This window comes from Zingiber officinale, chromosome 3B (assembly GCF_018446385.1).
Source record: "Zingiber officinale cultivar Zhangliang chromosome 3B, Zo_v1.1, whole genome shotgun sequence".
NCBI classification, from domain to species: Eukaryota; Viridiplantae; Streptophyta; class Magnoliopsida; order Zingiberales; family Zingiberaceae; genus Zingiber; species Zingiber officinale.
In genome coordinates this window covers 115192104-115218634 of record NC_055991.1, presented here as the reverse complement: position 1 = coordinate 115218634, position 26531 = coordinate 115192104, and the positions used below count along the sequence as shown (strand labels likewise).

General features: G+C 36.1%; 1 protein-coding gene across 1 annotated transcript; it reads left to right on the top strand.

Moving 5' to 3' along the window:
• The first annotated feature begins 22378 nt into the window (after nucleotides 1-22378).
• Nucleotides 22379-24403, top strand: LOC121967346 (heat stress transcription factor A-4b-like). The gene is made up of 2 exons (XM_042517504.1): nucleotides 22379-22825; nucleotides 23226-24403. The coding sequence occupies exons 1-2, from the start codon at nucleotides 22610-22612 to the stop codon at nucleotides 24219-24221; spliced, it is 1212 nt and encodes a 403-aa protein (XP_042373438.1). The 5' UTR covers nucleotides 22379-22609; the 3' UTR covers nucleotides 24222-24403.
• The last annotated feature ends 2128 nt before the right edge of the window (nucleotides 24404-26531 follow it).

Below are 26531 nucleotides of genomic sequence, written 5' to 3'. Positions count from 1 at the left end.
AGGTTTATTAGTAATTCCACAAGCAAAATAATCAGTGATCTAGAGTTCGAGACTCAGCTGCAGCATATTATTATAAATTTTTCTCATCTTTAATTTTCTCTGGTTGTTTTATATAAAAAAATATAGTTCTCTTTAGTCCCACATTTTAGAATTGACAACACTATGATCAATGAAGCTTTTATAAATATTTTAGGTCAACAATGTTAAAAAATATACTTTTCTTAGTATTTTTACTAAGATAAATATAATATTAAATTAAATTATTTATTTTCATAGGGAAACCGTGTGACACTCAAAAATCCAACTACTAATATAATTTAATTATAAAAAATCAATATGATTTCAATATATTATATTATATATGCGATGCATGTACATGATTATTAGTATATATAATCATACAAGTCATTTTATGGATCACATCTTAAAAAAGCTTATTTAAAAATTTAACCATTGACACAATGCTTTTGTCCTCTGTGTCCGTCTTGTGGAGCGCTACTGCCACAACCTCGAAGTTGACACCCACGATCTCCTTGTCCAGCTCCTCCACCCGAGGGGGTAATCAAAAGCCGAACGATCTCAAGCGAAACAACTAGCTTTGAGTGAAATCACTAAGCTTACGCTTCGAATTCTCGTATCCGAAGTGGGCGCAGGAGTGGGATTTGGTCTCGATCACCTTGCAGATAGCAAGCAAAGGAGAGAATCAAGTTAGGGTTTTGAGGAGAGATATGTTGAAAAGGAGGCGATTTGGAGGGTAAGGACTTGCCTCGAGGGACGGATCGATGAAGAGGAAGAAGAAGGTGCCGGGGGCAGCGGCGGAGATAAGGAGGAGAAAGGGACGAGGCGGAGAAAGGCAGGAAAGCGCCGGTGCGGCGGAGGAGTCAAGGGAAGTTAGAGTCTGCTGGGCCGCGACGGCGGGTATATGCAACGAATATTCGGGCCTCGAAACGGCCCGAGACGGTCACAGGCCCACATTTTTCATGCACAATTGCACATTAAAAAAATTATTCAATTCTAATACAATTTTGAAAGCTCACGGGGAGAGTTTCATTTTGCCCACCAAAGTTTACCTGAATTTTCAAAGCAACCCTTTGTAGTTTTAAAATCACTAAAATACCCTTTATTTCTTTCACCATCACACCATCCTCGAAACATTATCGTTGTTAATTCAACTAATAGAATAATGACGTGGCACGTATGTCATCTATGTCACGGTTTTTCTTAAAGTAACAATATAGACTATTTGAATAAAAAAGTAAATTTTAAAATATTTAAATATATAAAATTCATCAACTATTTATCTAGAGATGACAATTTCTTCCTAATTCGATGAATAATTCGACATCCAATCCGAATAGAGAAAGATATGAAGGAATTTTTTTTATCCTATTATAGTAAATAAGTATTCTGGTATGGATATTTTGGATATGGGTATGGAGGCGGATGTGATAAAATCCTACCCATACCCTACCCGATACCCAATATATATATATATATATATATATATATAATGTTTTATTGGGAAAGAAAAAACTTTAGTCCACTTTTCGTCTTAGAAAAAAAAAAGACTTGGTTTGTCCCTTTACTCGGTCATCAACATGTATCTCATCTTTTTTTCCACAAGAAATGTTCACCAGATCGAAGAAGCTCGAAACGAGGAAAAGCTGATAAGTACATTGAAATATTTTTTTTAAAAATGAGAATGGTATGGACTAATAGGATGATGGGTAGGATATGAGTACCCGAAACTCCGACGGGTATGAGGATGGGTATGAAAGTTAAATACCCGATAGGTATGGGAATGAGTATGAATATAGATATAATAAATAGAGATGGATACAGAGAATATGAAATCCTATCTAAATCCTACCTATTATCATCCCTATATTTATCAAAATAATGGAGTATTCAGTTAAAATGGTATAGAACTGAATTAATTGAAATTAAATAAATTATATTTTCTGAACTAATTTTAATAAATAAATAAATCTAGTAGAGAAAATATCATTTAATTCGATGAAAATATAATTAATTGAATTCATCAAAATTTTTTAATTAGGATTTAAAAATTCATCAAAATCATAATAGGGTTGGATTTTAAAATCCAGTAACATGGTGATATTGGTTTTAGAAATTCAGCACCAGCACCAAGAACACCACGAACATTATGATAAACTTTTTATTATTATTTTTTATTTCGATGTAACCCAATAAAACTTTTTAAATTGAATCCAACAGTTAATCAATATAAGTTACATAACCTACGTTTTAAAAAAAAAAAAATTCCAAAATGTCGAATTTTAAATTTAATCAATTAGGCCGATTTTTTCTATTTAACGGAACATTTACTCACCCCCTATTTGTAACCTCTATCATCTCTTTTGAGACGAACTCGTTGATGGTGCTCTCAAAAATAACAATCAATTATTAATGCATAATAATCTAAGCTATAATAAAGATAATTAATTGCATCGAGAAATTGAAAATGCCAAACTTGAAACGGTGCTTATTAACGTAGAAATAAAAAATATAAATTAATGTTAATTATATAAATGTATTACGCCATTGTTTTTTCTTGAATTTTATTCTCTATTATCGCTATGGAGTATGAACTTAGACAAAATTGTTATTCCCTTTTTTTCTTCTTTAGTTTTTTTTACAAGTAAATAAACTGGCCGGCTGCACTGACCATTAAGAAATATGGATAAGAGTAAGACCCCTATTATATTAGGGTCCACCAAATATACATATTAAATCAAACAATATTAGTTTAGAAATAGATGAATTTAAATATTAAATATTTAAAATTATGGCTAAAATAAATTTTACTTAAGATTTATTTTCATTAGTAAATTTATTTTTTACTAGTTAAATTAGATTTAATCGATAATTTTTAATCTTTTATATTTGATAAATATTTTTTAATTTTTTATAGATTAAAATTAAATTTGGTTGTTTTTATTTTTTAACTATTGATAATTTTAATTTTTTATTGTTAGATTTGATTGGTAATTTATTTTTATTTTTTATTAAAATTTGATCCTAGTTTTAATTTTTTTTATTGATAAAAAATAAATTTGGACAAAAATTAAGTTTAATTAATAAATTAAAAATATTATTCGTTATATAATTGATTTTTTTTACAAATACTTTTAAAAATCAAAAACATAATTAATATTACCCTATTATTTTTTATTAAATTTATTTTTTTTATTCTTCTTCATTATTTTTTTTACCCTCCTATTATTGTCACACGAATCCTCTGGATGGATCAGCTGGAAGGGTGTCTGACGCTTGCAACAGAGATTCAGGGGTCGAGGGTCGCTAGTTGCACACGGGCGTAAAACTTCGGTCTGCTGCGCTTTAAATTCCACTCGACCCCCAGTCACCCCTCCTCCCCAACTTAACCGTGATTTACCCCCTCTGGATATCTGTGGGGTCGGACCCAGGGGGCCGCTAAGGTGGCGGTTCCACCTTTTGCAACAAATCCTCTGGACCACAAAGTGCGATCCAATGGGACCAGATCTTCTAAACCACGTTTTCCTGGTCCACCCCTGAACCACACAGCTGGTATAACCTCCCTCACGTGTAAAACACGTGTGCACACACCAACGCGTAAAAGCCCTAACCTCTCTAGACCTCCAGCGTCGCCTCCCTCCTCCCTCCCGCTGCCTCCCTCCCATGGCCTCCAGCGACATCTTGCGGCCTCCTCCTCCAACATTGTCTCTCTCCAGTGACATCCTGCGGCCTCCCTCCAATGTCGTCGACGTTTGCGGCCTCCCTCCTGTTGGTGCAACCTTAGGTCAAGGTTGACCAGACTCGAGTTGACTTGACTCGAGTTGTGTTTTGATGTTTGACGAGGTATGTTTGACAATGTTTGACGTGAACAGAAAAGTTGTATCTTGATGTTTTACAAGGATACAAGCTTGGGAGATTGTGGGTGCAACCCGTGGTCAAGGTTGACCTGGTTGACCCGAGGTGAGTTAACCTGACTCGGAAAAGTCCAAGCAGGGAACTTGGCACGGGAAAATTCCAAGCAGGGAGCTTGGCATGGGAAAAGTCCAAGCAGGGAGTTTGGTATGGTGAAAAGTCCAAGCAGGGAGCTTGGCACGGGAAAAGTCCAAGTATGGAGACTTGGCACGGAGAAGTCCAAGTATGGAAGCTTGGCACATGGGAAGTCGGCGAGGGCTCGGTAGCTCGTTCTCCGAACTGTGGTCAGAGAGGACTCGGTAGCTCGTTCTCTGGACCGGTTGTGGAAAGTCCTGGTGAGTGAAGCCAGGCAGACGGATAAGTCCTGGTGAGTGAAGCCAGGCAGTGGGAAAGTACTGGTGAGTGAAGCCAGGCAGTTGGAAAGTCCTGGTGAGTGAAACCGGGCAGATTGGAAATCCTAGTGAGTGAAGCCAGGTGAAAACCCTAGTGAGTGAAGCTAGGTGAAAGTCCTGGTGAGCGAAGCCGGGCAAGGGAAAATCCAGATGGATCAAGGGTGATCGGACATCTGGTGTTGAGAAGGTCAAGTAGGTCAAGGGAGTGACCGGATACTTGACACGAAGAGAAAAGTCCAAGTGGGTCAAAGGGATTGACCGGACATTTGGTGGGGAGTCTTAGCAGGTCAAGGGAGTGACCGGATGCTAAGTATGATGTACCAACAGGTCAAGGTTGACCGGATGTTGGTTTGGAAGGTTTGGGACTTGGTTTGGGCAAAAACCAAGCTCTGGATCGATCTGGGGACCGATCCAGTGATACGGCTGATCGGTCTGGTGACCGATCAGTAATTAAACAGAATGCTTCTGTGGATTATCTGATCGGTCTGAAGACCGATCAGGAAGCAAACATAAGAGAAGAAGGAGAAAGGCTGATCGGTCCAAGGGACCGATCGACTCCTCCTGGACCGATCAGGACATAGCCTGATCGGTCCAGGCTTAGCCTGATCGGTCACCAAGACCGATCAGGGACAGTGTGGACCGATCAGGTCGGAGCCTGATCGGTCCAGGCCTAGCCGTTGTGACTCAACGGCTAGGTTATTTCGGGCTTATGTGTTCTGTTCTTTTTGCTTGCAGGTTCGCAGGTTGGCTCAGGATATCAGAGGTTACAAGAAGAGATCGAGGGCTGCTGACTACTACTCTTCTTCTTCTTTCTGCTCGAGCTGCTGTTCTTCTGAAAGCTGTGCTTGAGCTTTGCTGAGCTCCGAAGCTTCGGGTGAGCTTCCTGCTGGTTTTCTAGCTGAGCTTGGATCCGAGAAGTTGCTGCTTCATCAGGATTCCAGTCGACAACGAGAAGGCAAGCAAAGGGTTTTACATTTTGATTGTTCTTGTTTACTTTCTCTACTGTTGTACTCCTTCTTGCTGTTGTAAGTTTTTGTGGCGAGGTTTCTCCACCCACAAGGAGTATTTATTAGCCGGTTCTCCGGGGACTCATCCACCGACGGATTGATAGGGCTCGTCCACCTTACGGACACGCCGAGGAGTAGGAGTATCATCTCCGAACATCGTTACATCTTCGTGTTGAGGTTTGCTTCTCCTTTTTCGTTTTTATTCGTTTTATTTCCGCTGCGCTAACCCTAATTGTAGAAAGAAACGAAGAATTTGGGGCGGCTATTCACACCCCCCCTCTCTAGCCGCGATCATCGATCCTAACAAGTGGTATCAGAGCGAGGTCGCTCTTCGCCGGATTAACAACCGAGGGAGCACAAGTTAGAGATGGATCAACTCGGAGAGGACATCACAATTCCACCTTTCTACGATCGCGACGACTTCGCGTTTTGGAAGGTAAGAATGAAGTACTTTCTTATGACTAACCTTGAAAATTGGAGTTGTGTTCAATTAGGTTTCAAGCCTCCGATGGACAAGAAAGGAGAAACCCTAGAGAAGAAGGAGTGGACAAAGGAACAAGTCCACCAATCCCTAGTCAACGATGAGGTATTGAAAATTTTTGAATTTTCTTTACCTAATGATGTTTTGTGTAGGATAGGTGGATATAACAATGCCAAGGAGTTGTGGAACAACTTGGCCAAGCTCCATGAGGGAAGTTCCACTTCAAGTCATGAAGAGGAGTCAAGTGAGCTAAGTAGCTCACTTCATGGAGGCATGGAATTAGAAGTTGAGGGTCACTCAACATCTAAGAAAGAAAAGGAGGAGAGTTCTTCTTCAAGATCGGAGCAAGAAGAAGAAGCTTCTACCTCCGGAAGGGATGAAGGAGAGAGTTTACATCCCACCTCAAACCTAGGTAACTCAAGCATTTTAATTTCTAGCAAATTACACATAATGTGATTTGAGTGTAGGGAGTATGGACATTACAAGAGTAAGTGTCCAAAGAGGGTTAGAAAGACTCCACCGGCGCCAAAGGTCAAGGAAGCCGGAGTCCCAACACGCAAAGGCAAGGAGCACGTGGTGTGCTTCCAATGCAAGCGAAGGGGACACTATAGGAGTCAATGTCCGAGGGGGAGGCAACCTCACAAGGACAAGAAACCAAGCACATCGATAGGGGGAGCTAAGACAAACCCTAAGGTAACCTTTAAGGCTCATTATTGCAATTCTAATAAGACACATGCTAGTAGTTTTATTGCAATTGCTAATAATGATAAGCATGTTAATTATAGGAATCAATATATGTGCTTAGGTGCTAAACATGTTAGCTTGAATAAGGACAACTCTAGGAAAGCCAACCCTAGAATTAACTCATCTAAGGCTAAGGAAAACCTAGGTAGGAATCCCAAAACTACTAGACATATGCCTAGGAGTACCTCAAAGAACAATGACAAATTAAAACTTGAGATATTAGAAAAGGAGAATCAAGTCTTGAGGTCAAGACTTGACACTTTAGAAAAGACCCTTAAAAATTTAGAGAAGTCAACTCTAGGGTCTAAGGGTCAAAAACCCAAGTCCAAGGACATGAAAGGTTTGGGTCACAAACCTAAGTCCCAAGTGGTCAAGCCCACTTATCACAATGTTCCATTCGATTATGGAACAAAATCTAGGGCTAGGAAGACCATCACCAAGGTCACAAGGGGAGTCACCCCTAGAGTTGATCTTGATGAGTCCCAAATGACCAAGGCTTTAAAGCCTAGGAGGGCCATTAGGAGGGTTGCTAGGGAAGTCATCCCTAGTGAATATTTAGTGAACCCAATGAGCTCAAATAGGTATTGGGTTCCTAGGAGCGTGATTCCATCACGCTAGATTAGTTAGGGTGTGTCAACCTTACTTGAATAGGTAGTTAACCTAATCATGGCAAAGGTGGCACTTTAGGATTTTTCAAGGTATAATCAAGCCTTGAAAATGAAATTAAGAATTATTCCTAAGGTGATTAGGATGTGCCAATCTCATTTGAGGAGTTTTCTAGAGTCAATCTAGTTGGCACATAGTGATCTAAACATCTTTGGTATATGATTTGAGGTCTATCACACTTAGGAATATAGAATTTATGGCAAAATGATCGAAATTATCAAAAATGGCAACTAAGGCTAGAATTAGGTATTTTCTATACATTTATGTGCTATTTGTCATATATTGTTTGCCATATGCCATGTCATGACATCATATTTAATCTATGATCATTTGAAATGTCATGATAATGCTTAGGTTAGTTAAATGTCATGCTTTATTTAAGTTTCATACTTTATGTCATGATATCATGACATTGACACATGTTTCCATTTATGATACAATTATATAACATGTCATCATCTTGTGCATTAATGATCAATGAAATTGATTTAAGGACTAAAACACAATTTGATATGGAGATCAAATTGTTATTTAGAAAAATGCATGAGAACTTAGACTAAGATAACCTAAACCCATATCTCACATCAAGATTGACTTGGATGTGTTTGATACACCTTAGATGTGTGTGAGATATTAGGATCATGAGTTAGGATCAAGGTGCATAGTTCTTGTACCTAGATGAGCCTAATTCAAAATTGGGGATCATAGGGAAAGCTTATGTACAAGTCATGTACATTTAGCCCAAAGATTGTGGTCCTAAATTAAATGGTTTAAAATCATTTCAAAATTGATTTGAAAAACTTTGATGAAGCTTTTCTAGTGATAGCATTCATCATTGAGCAAAGTGATACAAAGATGAGTTAACTTTGAGCTATTTCAAAGACTTTTGAACTTTGTATCAAGATTTGAAAATGGAATTTATTTTCATAGAAAACTATTTTTCCATGATAGTATATGTTATGAGGAATGTATCCTCAAAATTTCACAATTTTTTGAATTTTCTGTAATTTTCTAGAGGTTTCTGAATTTCGTGGAGAGAAATCAGAACTTATCAGACCTTTATCAGGGGTCACTGTGACCGATCCAGAGGGAGCCTGATCGGTCAGGTGACCGATCAGCGCGTGCCAACTTGCTGATTTTCGACTGTTTTGTCTGAAATTTCAGCTGGGAGTTGATGTTTTGGATTTCTAAAGGCTTGAAACTCTCCAAGACATTGTTGGTGCAATGGTCAAGGGGGAGTTGACCTTTAGGGGGAGTTTTACCTATTAGTCAAGGGGGAGTTGACTTTTAGGGGGAGTTTTTACTTCTAAAGACTTGAGTGATATGGGATTATCACGAAGTTAATTGTTGACCTTAGTATCAAGGGGGAAATTAAGAGTTTCAATGAAAGGTATGAGACTTTCATTAGGAAGAAACTCTTGACCTTGATTCACTCTTTTTGATATGTGTCAAAAAGGGGGAGAGTGTAGGTTTGAGGAGAATAGAGAATGTTCAAACCTAAGTTAGGTTATCGGGTTAACCTAACTTGATTATGGGTTTGATTATGAGTTTTGTTAAACATCAAAAAGGGGGAGATTGTTGGTGCAACCTTAGGTCAAGGTTGACCTGGTTGACCAGACTCGAGTTGACTTGACTCGAGTTGTGTTTTGATGTTTGACGAGTTATGTTTGACAATGTTTGACGTGAACAGAAAAGTTGTATCTTGATGTTTTACAAGGATACAAGCTTGGGAGATTGTGGGTGCAACCCGTGGTCAAGGTTGACCTGGTTGACCCGAGGTGAGTTGACCTGACTCGGAAAAATCCAAGCAGGGAACTTGGCACGGGAAAAGTCCAAGCAGGGAGCTTGGCATGGGAAAAGTCCAAGCAGGGAGTTTGGCATGGTGAAAAGTCCAAGCAGGGAGCTTGGCACGGGAAAATTTCAAGTATGGAGACTTGGCACGGAGAAGTCCAAGTATGGAAGCTTGGCACATGGGAAGTCGGAGAGGGCTCGGTAGCTCGTTCTCCGAACTGTGGTCAGAGAGGGCTCGGTAGCTCGTTCTCTGGACCGGTTGTGGAAAGTCTTGGTGAGTGAAGCCAGGCAGACGGATAAGTCCTGGTGAGTGAAGCCAGGCAGTGGGAAAGTCCTGGTGAGTGAAGCCAGGCAGTTGGAAAGTCCTGGTGAGTGAAACCGGGCAGATTGGAAATCCTGGTGAGTAAAGCCAGGTGAAAACCCTAGTGAGTGAAGCTAGGTGAAAGTCCTGGTGAGTGAAACCGGGCAGATTGGAAATCCTGGTGAGTAAAGCCAGGTGAAAACCCTAGTGAGTGAAGCTAGGTGAAAGTCCTGGTGAGTGAAGCCGGGCAAGGGAAAATCCAGATGGATCAAGGGTGATCGTACATCTGGTGTTGAGAAGGTCAAGTAGGTCAAGGGAGTGACCGGATACTTGACACGAAGAGAAAAGTCCAAGTGGGTCAAAGGAATTGACCGGACATTTGGTGGGGAGTCTTAGCAGGTCAAGGGAGTGACCGGATGCTAAGTATGATGTATCAACAGGTCAAGGTTGACCGGATGTTGGTTTGGAAGGTTTGAGACTTAGTTTGGGAAAAAACCAAGCTTTGGATCGATCTGGGGACCGATCCAGTGATACGGCTGATCGGTCTAGTGACCGATCAGTAATCAAACAGAATGCTTCTGTGGATTATCTGATCGGTCTGAAGACCGATCAGGAAGCAAACAGAAGAGAAGAAGGAGAAAGGATGATCGGTCCAAGGGACCGATCAGACTCCTCCTGGACCGATCAGGACATAGCCTGATCGGTCACCAAGACCGATCAGGGACAGTGTGGACCGATCAGGTCGGAGCCTGATCGGTCCAGGCCTAGCCGTTGTGACTCAACGGCTAGGTTATTTCGGGCTTCTGTGTTCTGTTCTTTTTGCTTGCAGGTTCGCAGGTTGGCTCAGGATATCAGAGGTTATAAGAAGAGATCGAGGGCTGCTGACTACTACTCTTCTTCTTCTTTCTGCTCGAGTTGCTGTTCTTCTGAAAGCTGTGCTTGAGCTTTGCTGAGCTCCGAAGCTTCGGGTGAGCTTCCTGCTGATTTTCTAGCTGAGCTTGGATCCGAGAAGTTGCTGCTTCATCAGGATTCCAGTCGACAACGAGAAGGCAAGCAAAGGATTTTACATTTCGATTGTTCTTATTTGCTTTCTCTACTGTTGTACTCCTTCTTGCTGTTGTAAGTTTTTGTGGCGAGGTTTCTCCACCCACAAGGAGTATTTATTAGCCGGTTCTCCGGGGACTCATCCACCGACGGATTGATAGGGCTCGTCCACCTTACGGACACGCCGAGGAGTAGCAGTATCATCTCCGAACCTCGTTACATCTTCGTGTTGAGGTTTTCTTCTCCTTTTTCGTTTCTATTCGTTTTATTTCCGCTGCGCTAACCCTAATTGTAAAAAGAAACGAAGAATTTTGGGCGGCTATTCACACCCCCCTCTCTAGCCGCGATCATCGATCCTAACACCTCCAACGTCGTCTCACTCCAGCGACCTCCCTGCTACGTCGCCAACCTCCAACAACCTCCCTGCTGTGTCACCGATGTCCTCGACTTCCCGATCGCAACCTCCCTTCTGCGAGCTCTGCGACCTCCTACGGCCTCCCTCCTTGGCACCATGTGGAAAAAAGCGAGGACCTTTTCTGTAATTAGGTAATATTGGTTCAAAAACTTCTCATTTATTGCCATAATTTCGATTTTCCTTTTCATTCGACCTATCAGTTTCTGTTTCCTCCTGGTCAGGTTAGATGACTTAATCTATTTCGATTTCCCAGTTTCTTTTTTTGTGCTACAATTTCTACTTGATTTTCACCAGTATAATTGTTATAGTTACTAGTGATTTTGAACTTTGTCGGCCAGTTCCCAAGCTTAGTGATGTGCTATTTTTTGAATTGCAGTTTTTTTAGAAGTTGGACATGTAGAAATTTGACATAAATTGTTGTTTTTATATGCTTCTTTTGTCGTTGTTTTTAGAGAAGTTGGACACACAAAAATGTTACATAGAATTGTTGTTTTTAGATACTTCTTTTGTCGCTATTTTTGAGACCTAAATTTGTTATTTTTTTTTTGTCGGATCAAAGTAATTATCAAGGAGGTTGAATCTACAAGTTGTCATTATTTGAATTTTGAGGAAAATGAAGCTAGTCAGGAAGGTGACTTTGATGTTATGTAATAAGATTCATATTAGGAATGTATTGATTTTCAGTATATCAAATTTTCCTTTTTAGACATTTTGCTTTGTTTGTTTGATTTTATAGGCTTGAACATTGAAACAGATTTGGATATACCATAAATGGGGTTAGAATTTGAGATAGACGAAGATGCATATCAATTTTATTTGGTATATGCTAAAAAAGTTAGATTTTGCGTAAGGAGAGGTAAAATCCACAATGATAAATTAGATAAATTACTTGATAGGGTATTTTATTGTTGTGCCCAAGGTAAAAGAGAAAAAGACAAACGAGATCTTTATGTCAAAGCAAGTCATGATGAAACAAGGTTTGGTTGTGAGGCTAAAATGAAGGTTAATATTCAGGAAAAAAAGCAAGTTTACTGTGGTGTAATTTGTTAAAGAGCATAATCATTATCTCTCAAATCCAAACAAACACATCTCTATAGAAGTCATAGGAATATATCTTCTTCCGTAGCGAAACAGATTGAGATGACAAGTAATGTGGGAATCCCTCAAAAGCATCTCATGATCTTATAGTGAGGCAAGTAGGTGGGAGGGAGAATTTAGGATTTATTCCTGAGGATTATAAAAACTACCTGCGATCTAAAAGAACAATAAATATGAGAGTTGGGGATACTGGGGGTGTATTGGAGTATTTATAGAAAATGTAGTTTAATAATATTTTTTGGTCTGATGCTAAGATGAGAGCTGATTATGCTAATTTTGGAGATGTTATTTGCTTTGACACAACTTACAGAAAGAGCAATGAAGGTCGGCCAATTGCATTATTTGTAGGTGTTTATCATCATAAACAATCGATACTTTTTGGTGCAACTTTATTATATGATGAAATTAGTTTGACTTTTGAGTGGTTTTTTGATACATTAACTAGAACTATGGGTGAAAAAAAACAACTACTATTCTTACAGATCAAGATGCAACAATGGCAAAGACGTTAGCTTCCAGATGACCTCAAACACATCATCATTTGTGCATTTGGCACATTTATCAAAATGCCGCCATACATTTGAGTGGAGTTTTCTCTCAGTTTAGAGACTTTGCTAAAAATTTTACTTCATGTGTGTATGATTTTGATGAAGAGGAAGATTTTCTTTCAGCATGGAACATGATGTTGGCCAAGTATGTACTTGAAGACAATAATTGGTTGAGGCGCATGTACAACAAAGAAAAAAATGGGCTTTAGTATATGAACGACAAATGTTTTGTACGGATATAACTACAACCCAAAGAAGTGAGAGCATGAATAATATTGTGAAAAAGTATGTCACTTATAAACACAAATTTTTATACTTCTTTAATCACTTCCAAAGACTACTTGATAATCATCGATATGAGGAATTAAAAGCAGATTTTAGATCGAATACAATAGTTCCATATTTAATGTTTCTAATTGTGATTCTAAAGTATGCTAGTGAAATTTATACTCTAGAGGTATACAAGTGTTTTCGACAAGAGTGGTGCTTATCTCATGATTCTAGTCTAGAAATTTGTGAGGATGTTGATACATTTACAAAATAAAAAGTTACTTCTTACAAAAAGAGAAACCCGCATATAGTTACACTTTATAAGAAGTCTGAAAAAATTGAGTATAATTGTAGAAAATATGAATTTGCTGAAATTTTGTGTTCTCATATTCTGAAAATATTTACGTGGGATAATATCATGAAGATCCCAAGTGAGTATGTATTGAAAAGGTGGATAAGAAAAGCAAAAATTAGATATTTTTGGAGTTTATGATTTAATGGCCAACAATGCTAGTTTGGATCCAAAAGTACTTCAAAACATGCGATACAAAGATTTGTGTGGGTTGAATGTTCAATTGGTTACCAAGGCAGCGAAAAGGGATGCCACTTACAATGTTGTTAAAGATGCTATGTTGAGCTTGTATAAGATGGTGGATGATAAGTTACAATTTAATGAATCAAATGTCTAACAATCAAAAGTGAGCCAAGAATTTTGGGAATCTGATTATGGTGAAGGGAACTCTACAGGAGTGAAAGGAATTAAAACGAAGAAGAAAACAGTCTCAAGTAAAAGGTTGAAAGGTGGGTTAGAGAAGATTTCAAAGAAAAGAAAAGCAGCGAGGAAAATAAACCAAACTTCAACGATTGTAATAGTTTCTACTCCATAACTTCCAAATCTTTATTGATTTGGTATTATTTGTTATTAAATTTGGACAATTTAAATCATTATTTTTTTGTATAATACAGGGTGTAGATCAAACTATTTTTAACATGGCCATCGCACAATATGACAGGATCAATCATCAAGTTGGTATTTGTTTGAATTATGTTAATCTAACATAATTTATGTTATAAGTATTTAAAACTATATTTTATTTTCTTATTTTAGCCTATAAATTCTATGCCAACAATTGATAGCTCCGTTGATAGTGTGAGTATGACTGAGACTCAATTCCCACCATTATTGGTATAACAACTTTCGTCGATATTTATTTTTAATATAAGTTCACAATCTTTTATTAGATGACATAGTTTACCATTGGTATTTATTTTTCGTACAAGTGACACCATTTGGTAATTTAGTTTATTTTTTTAATAGTTTACGGTTGAGTATATACTTGATAATGCTTTACTATTATGTTATAAGTGTATCAACCATCTCATCTTGGTTATTTTCCAATAAATTATTTGGAATAATGCTACAAAAGGTAGTTATTTTTACCACACTGCAGTTAGTACAAAGGTATGGTGACTTTTGTCCTTTGGTTTGGTGATTAAAGTATATATGCAATGTTGGAATTTCAAGTGTTGTTGAGCATTGTAGGTTTTTGTAAAATTTGGAAGCTAGGGATTTTTTATGGGCTGAATTTCTCTTATATTGTGAAAACTAATGGATGAAGAATCAGAATCTTGGTGGACCTGGTTGGAGTGCACTTCTTTAGTATTAAACTGAAGTTCATGTTGATTTGTGGGGTTTGTTGGCAAGTTTATTGTGATATTTGTTGATCAGAACTATGGTGGTAATCTTTGTGTGCAATTGTTATTTTTTGGAGTATTTGTTTATAAAGATTCTACTGATGTAAAGATTTTAGTGTGAATGTATTGATGTGGAATGTGGAGATCTTGTGATGATATTATTTTATGGTGATAAGTGGATGAGATATGGTGTATGGCTAGCATTCTATTTGGTGTTGCTATATATTGATGTCTTTTGTGGAATTGTGAGTTTGTGTTGAAAGAAGGTGGAGCATGTTTTTTTTCGGATAGTTGTTTATGATGATGTTGTGTGCTTTGAGATGTTTGATGGTTTTCTAATTCATGGAGTTATATAATGGTTGATGGAGTGTTGATGTATGAAGTTATATGTTTGTTTTCTTCATATCATATTATGGAGTTTTGTACTTGGTTTCTATATGGGAGTTATATTTCTGATTGATGGAGTTTTGCTTAAGTGATGATGGAGTGTTGTTGATGGTTGGCGTTATATGGTACTAGTTATGATGGTTGGCGTTTTACTATGGATGCATAAAGAAAGAGGCAACGAAGACCACTTTTGATCAAATGAAAAAGAAGGTTTGTGCTACTTTTACCAAAGATCTTTTGTTGTCTAGTGCATTGCATATGTTCCTCTTGTATGTATGACGTTTGATGGCTATTGTTAAGGTTTTGAGGACTATCTTTTCATGTTCATATTAATTTGTACCTTAGAATTTGCTCAACCATTCATCATTGGTTCTTAAACATTGCCTTGTACTAAATTTATGATGATGCGGCTATTTCATGCAGATAAAAAATGTAAGCAGTGATATAGTGCAGGGTAAGATTGGCAGTCTACATTCCAGACCACAAGGTTAATTTCTTCTCTCGTCTTTGTTCATTCCGGAGTTAAGATAGTAATTGCCATATATAACAGACTGACTAATGTACATTTTATGTGTTAAGGTTGGTAGCATTCCACTATCTAATGACATCAAGGGTTCGAAAAGGGAACGATGACAGGGTAAGAAAGCAAAACGTTTTGGAGAAAATGAAGCAAAGAAACAAAAGATAGATTTTGAATGATCATAGGCCTACTATCTAATTAATTAGTAAATATCATCTTGTATTAGTGAATCGACGGTTAAAATATCACTACTATGCTGCCGACCATCACTACTATGTTGCCGATCAGAAATTATATTATAAAAAAATACATAAATGTTTTTAATTGGAGGCCCCATAATTCAGAAAACTCATATTAAAGGCTCCAAATCCTGCACTGCTCAGCCTATAGCAAATTTCAGACAATTGAATAAACCTGCTAACCACTCAGACATAACTTCCCTAGATGCCACCGAAACAAACAACGCCAAAAGATCTAGAAAAACCACATTTAAGCTCTGATAACATTCAGCACCCAGCAAAAACCCACATATACCAAAATGCAACCATATCATACGTGTCCCCAAATGCTCCTTCAATTCTTAAATATTCTTTACATCACCAAAACCATAAAAAATGACTTCTTTCCTATACAAAACTCGCAAAAGAAAAAGCATGCAATGGAACACCATGCATCCACAAAGGACAACAAACTTCATATGATCAATAATGAGCTAGTCACAACAAAAAATAATGTTAGATTAAAGGAGCACATGGATTTTAATAAATGTAAAATTCAGTACCAACAGCCTAGAATTAATCAAATCAAAACAAAAGAGAATAGTTCTTTAACATTGTTTAATTGAAGAACTTGAAGGTAAATGTCAAAGTCAAAGATTCCAGGCTTAGAATTGGTAATAGGACAATCTTAAAGTCGTAAGTACAAAAGAAAACAAGTTACATCAGGAAACAAGTTACACAATTTAGAGTTACATCACAATGTCAAGTTACATCACAAAATAAGTTACATCAACTACATACCCATCATCACAATCCAAGTACATACAACTACAACGATAGCAACTCTAAATTTCCTATTCAATGAATATATTTCATCACTTAACTGCATAATTACATTATTGTTGTTCCCATCATCTAGAACATCATTGTATTCACCTGCACCCCCGTAACTAGTACCTTTCTTCAATTCATTGATCTCTAACTTTAATTTTTTGTTACTCATCTTCAACTCAATAATTGTCTTACTTCTATTTGATAGTTCTGGGTCATATCATAAGAAGAAGTCACATCCCCTTTACTGAATTTCAAATCAACTTAATAAAAACTCAATAATTTAAAAACTCACAATACTGTGTTGATATAACGAAAACTTACTCTATATTTTGGATATGAAAAAAATCGCCTTCCTGGATTGGATTTCATCCATGATGTTTGGAGAGTAGCTTGTAACCCACAATAACATAATATGTGGGGAGTGTTATATCGCCCATCATTTATACGTCTTCAAGTGAAAGATGATGCTGATGAAGAGCTAGAAGCCATGATTTTATTTCCTTGTACTTGAACAACACCAATATGAAAAAAAGGACATAAATTATATTAAAGCATATAATTTTGGACGAAAAAAGCTAACAACAACCCCCAAACTTGCATAAAATGCCTCAATTCAATCCAAGAATGTCACACTCAACATTACATGTCCATCATGTAAAACCTTTACGTAACTTACACTTGGTGCCATTTGCATGAATTTTATTTTACACTCACATGAGCTAAATGTGAATGGGCATGTACCAAACATTGCATAAACTTCCTATGAATCAGATAATCAAATTAAGATATTTTAAAAATAGCAACTCAAGGGGCATCTAACATGAATTGTAATACCTTAAACCAAATCAACTAAAGTTTAAAGGATTTGCTTCCGAGAAGGATTAGTAGCACAAAAAAGAATAAATGACGAGTTTTTCAACAACGATTACCTACTACTCGCTTTCTTCCACACGGTACCGGGGAGGGAGGCTGCTGGAGGTCGTTGGAGGGGGGTTGCTGGAGGTCGCAGAGCTCGCAGGAGGGAGGTCACGGTCGGGAAGTCGCGGGAGGCAAGTCGCCGAGGATGTCGGCGACGCAGCAGGGAGGTCGTTGGAGGTCGGCGACGCAGCAGGGAGGTTGATGGAGGGAGACGACATTGGAGGGAGGCCGCAAAACATCGACATCGTTGGAGGGAGGTTGCAGGATGTCGTTGGAGGGAGACGACGTTGGAGGAGGAGGTTGCAAGATGTCGCTGGAGGCCATGGGAGGAAGGCAATGGGAGGGAGGAGGAAGGCGACGCTGGAGGTCGAGAGAGGCTACGGCTTTTACGCGTTGGTGCGTGCACGTGTTTTACATGTGAGGTTGGTTTTATACCAGCTGTGTGGTCCAGGGGCGGACCAGGAAAATGCGGTCTAGAAGATTTGGTCCCCCTATTATTACGTTCTTGCCACGAGTTATTATGTAGATTTTTTTAATAATTCACCATTAATATTTAATAGCTAAATATTTTTAGATAAGTAAATTTACTTGATAATTTATTGAAGTTAAAATTGATAAACAAAAAAGTGACTATATCTGCTACTTGAATATGTTATCTTTAGGTTACAGTACTAGAGCCGGCAAAAATAATTACAAAATTTCCAACCCTTCTCGACTCCCAACTTGTTCTTGCGTTGAAATTTTCCTGACTCAAATTTTTCTTATCTTGAGTGATCGAGATTTTTCCCAACCCGATTAAAATCAGGAAAGGATCGCAAATACAAGCTCTACCTGATGAGATTCTTGACTCGACCAGAATATATTACTATTTTTTTTAATTAGACTTTTTTTGAAAAAAAATACAAAACTAGGGTTCAACACATTTCGTGCAACAATCGTTCTCCATTAATTTTCTTAATTATATGAATGATTTTCAAACTTGGTGTGAAGCATAGAATCTGTCATCGATAAGAGCCTAGTGGGTACTTTGATTGAACCCTTGTCATCCTCCACCTCATGCCATCCTCCACCTCCAACTCCGATTGACTCCTCCACTCTGATATTTTCCATTTATTATTAATTAGGTGCACATGGATATATTTAGCGGAAGTAATAACTCTCCTTCCATCACTCAATCTTAAACATTATCTCCATACAAAACACCAATTATTCATGAGGAAGTAGTAGATATTGGAAAAATTTTGACTTCCTGTTCGTTAGAGGGAGCTGTTATACATGCATTTGTGGAGAAGTTACTAAAGCTAAAGAAATGTTAAGATGTTTCTCATTCTAAAAGTTTTTGTGGTATATATATGTATTTTTATAATCCTGACATATTTACTATCTATGGTTATTCAGCTCTCTCATCATTGACATCGGGTGAGAGTTTTCTTTTCCATGGGTTTGAAAGTCCTAGTCTAAACTTTCCAAATTTAGAGAGGTACTCTTTTGTGATAGAGTAGTAGTAAACGCACTTTCTTTGAATTGTTGCACGAGAAGAAGTTCTATTGTTTGTACAAATCCTCACACCGGAAAAAGGGCAACTTAGCATTTTTCACCCACTACACTACTAATGGTTTCTAAGTTATCAATTATAATTTTTTTTTCTGATTCCATTTAGAATTTTTATGTTAGTATATTCGATAAATGTCATTCTAATTTAAGTTTATTTGTTAACTTATATTTTAACCTTGTAGATATTTGATATACGGGAATGCCAATATGAGAAGATGAAAATTGCTTTAGTTTTTTATTTGTAATTTTTAATTTTTATATAAATTATGTTTTTATGATATTTGTTATTTATAGGTACCCTCATGCATACGAAAAAGTAATGCATCCTCCTTAAGTGTAAACTCAAAGGCCTTATGGTAGCAGAAAAAAATATTGATTAATCAAGCTAAGTAACCTCAAGCCTGGGATAATCGGTTCGACCCTATAGAAATTTTCCACCGACCAACAGGGTAAATTGAAAAGCACCCAGGAGCCCAACATCCTTTAATTGTGTGCCCCATTTGAAGGAAAAATTCTTACAGATTCACCATAACTGGAGCTCGAACTGTGGTACCTGGATGATAATCTGAATACTCTATCATTGTACCATATTTCTGGAGGCTCTCATGATAGCAGAAAAACTAATTGATATGGTTATTTAATGAGACATTGGCTTGATATGTTAAATTTTATTTTGGATTTACTTGGATTAAGTGATTAGTCAAAAAAAAATTATTTCAATGGAAGTCAATGGTTTTACGATTCACATATCATTTGTGTTTTTTTTTCACTTTTTGATTGCTCATTGTTAGCATGTTTCAATTTTAGTTAACTTTTAAGCTTTGAATATGAGAGTTCATATGGTTCATTAAGCAATGTGCTTTTGATCAAATAAAAATAGTTGAATTTAAATTTAGTAATGCTACGATGTCACTAGCCCTTTGCAATTCATTCAAATTCTGGAATGTTGGAATAAATATGGTGGCTTGATTAGCAAATTGTATAGTGTACTTGTCATTTTGTTGAGTTGTAGTGTTGATTTTCTTTATTTGGTTACTAAATGCTAGATTGTAGGTGTTAAATTTTTTTTAAAAAATATAGTTGGGATATCATCTCTCTATCCGAAGAGATCCTAAACATTCGGGTCTCGATACTTGTCGAATACAGGATCGAGAAAAAAAAGATTCTCAATTTTTATCGGGATGAGAATTGGGTAAGATGATTACAAGATGAATTTCTATCCAATTCCACTCATATATCATATAATAATAATTTTATCATTACATCAAAAAAATTTTCATGGTCATCAAAATTAAAATTGATTAATAATTTTTTAATCACGATTAAAATGTATATTAATAATATAAATTAGTTAGTATTTTTAATATTTTATTGGAGAAATTTAACTTTATTTATTTAATTAAAAATATCAATTAGATAAATATATTATTTTTAAATAAATTATGTTATAAAATTTAACATAAAATAATTTTTATTTTTAAAATTTTATTAATAAATGAGTGAAGTTTGATAAAGATAAAATTAGCTTCTAATTACATAAATAATCTTTGCAATATATAAAACTCTCATTTTAAAATTTTACTAATAAAATTAAATATTTCTAATAATATTTTTAATATTTATTTTTTTAAAAAATGGCCTTAAATTTTGTTAAAAAAGTGTTGAGACATTATGTAAATTCATGAAAAAAATGATAATTTTAATTAACCTCATTAATTATTTATAGGATGATTGATTTAGTTCGGTAGAAAGTTTTCTACTAGCTATTAGGATCAAATGAAAAGTACATGTGGTGGTCATCATTCTTTAATTGTGCTCTCTATTTAAAGAAAAATTCTTATAAATACACCATAATTGAAGATTAAACTGCGAGTATTTGAAGAACAACTTAAATAATATCCTATCAAGGTACCATAATGGACACATCCTATAAATTCTTGATCATATTTTTCATGACATAAGGGCATCTGTAAGCCAAGATAATGCATATTTCAAGTATGCAATATTATCTTTTAATAAAATAAATAATAAAGCGGTAAATTAATTTTGATTAACAATCTTCTAGAAGGTCATAGGCCTTTTTCCATGTATTATCTTCCTTGGAAGATTGCTGATGTTGAATTTTAAATTAATATAAGCAAAAAATTAAAGCCAACTATCTCTATATGCATATATATGTCAACACACGATATAAAAAAAACTTAGAAATAACGAATTATATTGGAAAAATGGTTTTATAATTCACACGGAGATAAAGACAGTTATAAATTTTGTTGGAAAAAATATGGACAAGAGCGGAACCTTCCAATTCCAGTCAGCTGGAATCCAGTTTATGAATTAAAAATAAGTAGAGGACGCGTATGTAAATAATGTTTCCACGTGATTCCAATTTGCTTTTAAAAATAAAAAAGTTAATTTTCAAAATGCCTCCAATATATTAGGCTTATCAAATTCACCATTAAGATTTGACCAATGTCAAAGCACCGCTATTTATTTATTTTATTGTCAAAATAAATACCTAATTTATATGCTGAATTATCATATTAACCATTTATTTATTAATAGAGTAATTATTTTTATAATAAAATAGACATTTGAAGGTGTATATGAGCATTGATTAAACATCGATGATATCTTTAAAAGTTGATAGTGTGTGGAGGGGCATTTTAAAAATCACCCAAATATATATATATATATATATATGGAATCGTTTGATTTCAACACGTTTTGGATTAATTTTTTATTTAAATAAATAAAATCTACAAGGATGAATAATCTGAATAGCATATTTATCAAACATGAAATCGTGGCGTATACTATTCTTCTTTTCTTTTTAATTTTAAGATAAAAACTTATATAAATATATTATTTTATAAATACTTATTTGGAAAGATTTATGTGTTAGTTTTCTCAAAAATATTAATTTACTAATGAAAATGATAGCTTAGAAGATTAATTAAAAAAGCTTAATTTTATCATTGAAAATTTTGAACTTCTAGATCATGTTGGGTTGCTTACGAATTCCTAAATTAAATAAAAAGGTTAAAATTTATTTTAGTGATTAAAAAATAAAACTTTATAGAGGAATAATTACGGATATAAATGAGTTCAGTGTTTCACTAGATAAAATTTATTTATATTTATTCAATATATACAGTACGAATTAAATTAAATAAATTTTAGTATATATATATATATATATAAAAGCTTGAAAGATTGATCATAAACATTATTTACAAATAATATTTTTTTAAAAAAAATTAAAAATTATATTTATTGATAAAAATTTTATCAAACTTATAAAAAATAAATAGACTTTTAAAATGAATAAATAAATCAGTTATTAACTAATTAAAGAAATTTAAAAAATGCATTCCAATTTTCTCATAATTAAATTTATTGTTTTTTATTGCTTAAACTAAGTCCGTATAAATATGTTCCCATGGACATATGGAAAATAAAAAAAAATACCTTAGGGCTGACGTGGAGGGTCTGGGATGAGCGCATCATTTTTGGCCACAGGAATACATATAAATATATGCATAGTCAGTTTTCGATCAAAAGGGATCTTTATTCCTCTGCTTTGCTTCGTCTTCCTCGTCGCTTTCTTCGTCCCTCCTAACCTAAAAGCTCTAGCTTTCCTTGTTTTTCATCGGGAACCACCGGAAAGATCGCTCCTTTCGCGCTCTGATCACGGTTTCCTTGTTAGATTCGAAGAACTTTGTCGGCTTCACGAAGAGCTGTGTCGGAGGTGATTAACCTTAAATTTCAGTTGGTTCTTGGTACCTGGTGATGAATGGAGGACGCCCGAGGGAGCTCAAATTCCCCTCCTCCTTTCCTCCTTAAGACCTACGACATGGTGGACGATCCTTCGACGGACTCCATTGTCTCATGGAGCGCCTCCGACGCGAGCTTCGTCGTGTGGAGCCTGCCGGATTTTTCTAGGGATTTGCTGCCCAAGTATTTCAAGCACAATAACTTCTCCAGCTTTGTGAGGCAGCTCAATACCTATGTAAGTGGCTCAGAGTAATTAAAATCCCTAGAAATATTCATCTTTCGATTTAAACTTTCATGCTGATTCTTAGCAAGTTGGAATTTTTAAGTTCTTTGTTGAGGTATTTGAATGTTCAAATCAATTTATAAGCTCAGTCCCTTTATTTTCCATGGATTAAGCTGTATGGTTTTTATTCCTTTATTTGGATTAGTTCTTCTCCTTCGACATAAAGAGAAGTTCAGACAAGATCAAGCAATATATATCGAAGTTTATTCCGAGTTGAGGGTAGAAAGATTTTTTACTGACAGTTTAAGCTTTCAGATTACAGTGGCACAATCAATTGTTTGTCTATCAATTCTAGATAACTGCTTCCTATGCACTAAATGATCTTCTAGTGTTTTGATTATGTATTCTTCAGGGTTTCCGAAAGATAGATCCTGACCGGTGGGAGTTTGCAAATGAGTATTTTGTTCGAGAACAGAGACACCTTCTGAGAAACATATACAGGCGCAAACCAGTTCATAGTCATTCGAACCCCTCCTCTAGTCCATTAGCAGAAGCTGAGAGGCAGGAGCTCAATGAGGAGATCGAGAAGCTCAAGCAAGAAAGGCTTATACTTTTGAATGAGCTTCAGATGCACACCTACCATTACAATGGAATCGAGCAGCAAATACAGTCCTTGGAGGACAGACTTCAGGCTATGGAAAATAGACAAGGAAGTTTAGTTGCCTACTTGAAACGAGTCATACAAGAACCCCAATTCCTCTCGGAGCTTCAGAGGAACAAGAAGAGGAGATTGCCAAAAATCGTGTTTTTGGAAGAGGATTCAAACTCGATAGGAGATCCACAAATGGTTTCATTGCACGCAATTGACATGGGGGCTTTTGAGAAAATGGAATCACCCTTGAATTCATTGGAGAATATTTTCAGAGGTGTTGGCCAAGCATTCGAAGACATGTTCTATGACAGTATTGTTCCTTTTCCATTGGATGTAATTTCAACCGAGATGAATGCATCGACAGTGAAGACCAGCAAACATCTGCGAGCACTGTTGCCTGACGTTCGACCTTCTTCAGCCAAAGTGGTAGATATTCATCCATTTTCAGATATAACAAAATGCAAAAATCAAACAGATTCACAAACCAAGGTTTCTACCGATATGAAATCAGAACCAACTGCAACAGAAGTCTACTCACCTAGAAATCAAAATACAAATGATGAATTTTGGGAACAATTTCTTACTGAGGTTCCAGGTTCTTCTGATACGCAGGGAATCCGGTCTAAAGGAAAAGATTCAGATAGCAAACCAAGTGCAGAAAAGCTGCGAGAACAACAAAGCACATGTTGGAACTGGAAAGACATGGATCACCTTGCTGTAAATTCCAACTTCAGTAGGGAAGAACTGATGATGTGAACTTCCTTGTTTCTGGTTAATACTGAATTGGAACTCATAGTAGTCATGTATGATAGAATCGATTTAGTTTTTGATTCGTTATATTGATTGCCTTCTTGTTCAGGAGGCAACTTGTAGCTTTGTTCCCTTTGTAATGTATCCTTTTAAAGTACTTTGGATCATGTAGCATGTGACTTTTGATATGGTTAGGGATCAAATCAAAATATGCTTGTGCCTCCATTTTTTACTTGAGTAACACTCTCGAGCTGATAATTAATCAGATTGGCAAGCTGTCATGTTGCCTTTGGGTAAAGCAAACTAGGAGTTGTCCGTTGTTGACTCAGGCGGAGAAGGAGAGATACGTCTTGCCCCGACGAAGATTAGTGGAATGACGATTGCCCGAAAATCAAATCGAGAGCTTTTCCACGACTGATGAATGAGCAAGGAAGCTACAACCATCAATTAAAATTAAAAGGAAGGCCAAGGTGGACCTTGGCGAAACTCTTCCAACGCTCAAGTCACGCGTTGTGAAGAACTCCAGTAGTTAGCCAATCAAAAATAGTATCGTGTATCTGTGTCCGCCTATACATGCATTCTTTTATACTAGACTGGGGGAGAGGGGGAGAGGACTTTACCACACATTCTCTCACTAGTGACTAGTCCGTCCACCCTGCCGAGCACCCTTGGGGCTCAATTTAGGCCGGACAATAATTATGTGACTCTGTTCCGAAATTCAAAAACCTAATCCAAGCTCTTTGTCGGATTGGATTAATATGACTGTTTTCTAATCAAGTCCCACACCCACCATGCGATCCTATTGCTTCCCACATACATCACCCGTTCTGCTGTCTTCCATTATAAGATTAACTATTTATAATTATCTGAACTCATTTCTACATATAAATTAAATTTGATTTCATATAATTTAAATTTTATTATCGTGACTATCATGCAAATCTGCCTATCCATATCTAATTTTAAGTATCACTAAGGAATAAAAAAACTAAATTAATTGTTTTTCAAGTATATTAAGAAAATTCAATACATATCATGTTGTCTCCATACAGGAACAAAATTTCCAACAAAATTCCATAGAGGAGACAAGGTTTCCTAGGTTGATCATCAACAACCCCTACACAACACTACAAACACCACACAATTATCTTTTATTTTCCATATATGAAAATATATAAACACGCACAAGAAAAAATAAGCATGTATCCTCCAAATGCATGGGTCATAATCTTATCCGAACAAACGAGACTAATCCCATCCACATCCCTGATTTGTTCTATTCCCATCTATCTTTTGAAAGATTGTGATCTATCTAGTGATATTTGAAAAAGAAATCCCCAAACACAAGGTTGAATCTTCTTTTCCAAAGTCACATTCTTATCTGAGCAAAAGCAATTTGGTATTTTCATAGCTTCTCTTTGTTTCCCTAACTTTTCAACGATGGGGACGGATAGATGAACATAGTGTCCTTTAATATAACGTCTATATTTTTTTTAATTATCCTTAATGTTTTTAACGGTTACAAGCTCTTACATAATTATAATAGTTACGTCTTACTCGCGGTTTTATAATTATAATAATTATGATTTCATAACTATTGTGTAAACACATCAACTCTAATAATAATGTGTTGTAACTGTTATGATGTATAGCTGTTATAATATGGATATATTATAATAATACTTTAAATTTTATATTTTTATCAATATTAATAATATTGTAACGTAGCAATTATATAACAATATACATTGATCAATACTTGTTAACTTTGACTAATATTATATTATAGTAACTATAAAACTATATGGTTTATTTTTGATTAGCACCGATTGACATTGTACCGTAGAAGCTATGGTCCCATAACTATTGTCGCAAGGGCATAGTTATAGGAAATGACAAAAGTGAGAAAGCGTGGGAATATGCCCACGTTTTCCACTATTTTTAATGTAAAAGTCCATTATACCCCTGAGTTATTTACTTTTATAAGGGGTGCGTCTAAGGACCATTCAGTAGCGTATGAAAAAAGGTAAGAAAGAGAGAAAGAGAGAAAGAGAACATCTGATGCGGTGGGGTTTTGTTCGTGGAATTGCGGAGAGCTTTCCGATCCTGTGATCGTTCTTCCGACAATGAGTCTTGCCGTCGTCGATTGCAGATCTGTGGGAGATCGCTGTAAGTCTTTACCGTATTAGTTCATTTTAATTTATGCATTTAGAATTATCAACAATGATATCAGAGCGGTGTTATTTCTAAATGCTTAAGACGAATTATGAAACCACTGTTCGGATATTTTCTGTATCGCTTTGCCATTTCTCGTCA

Coding starts and splice junctions, on each gene's coding strand:
- LOC121967346 (XM_042517504.1), top strand. CDS start 22,610: ATGGAGGACGCCCGAGGGAGCTCAAATTCCCCTCCTCCTTTCCTCCTT. Junction 22,826..23,225: donor TGAGGCAGCTCAATACCTAT/GTAAGTGGCTCA, acceptor TGTATTCTTCAG/GGTTTCCGAAAGATAGATCC.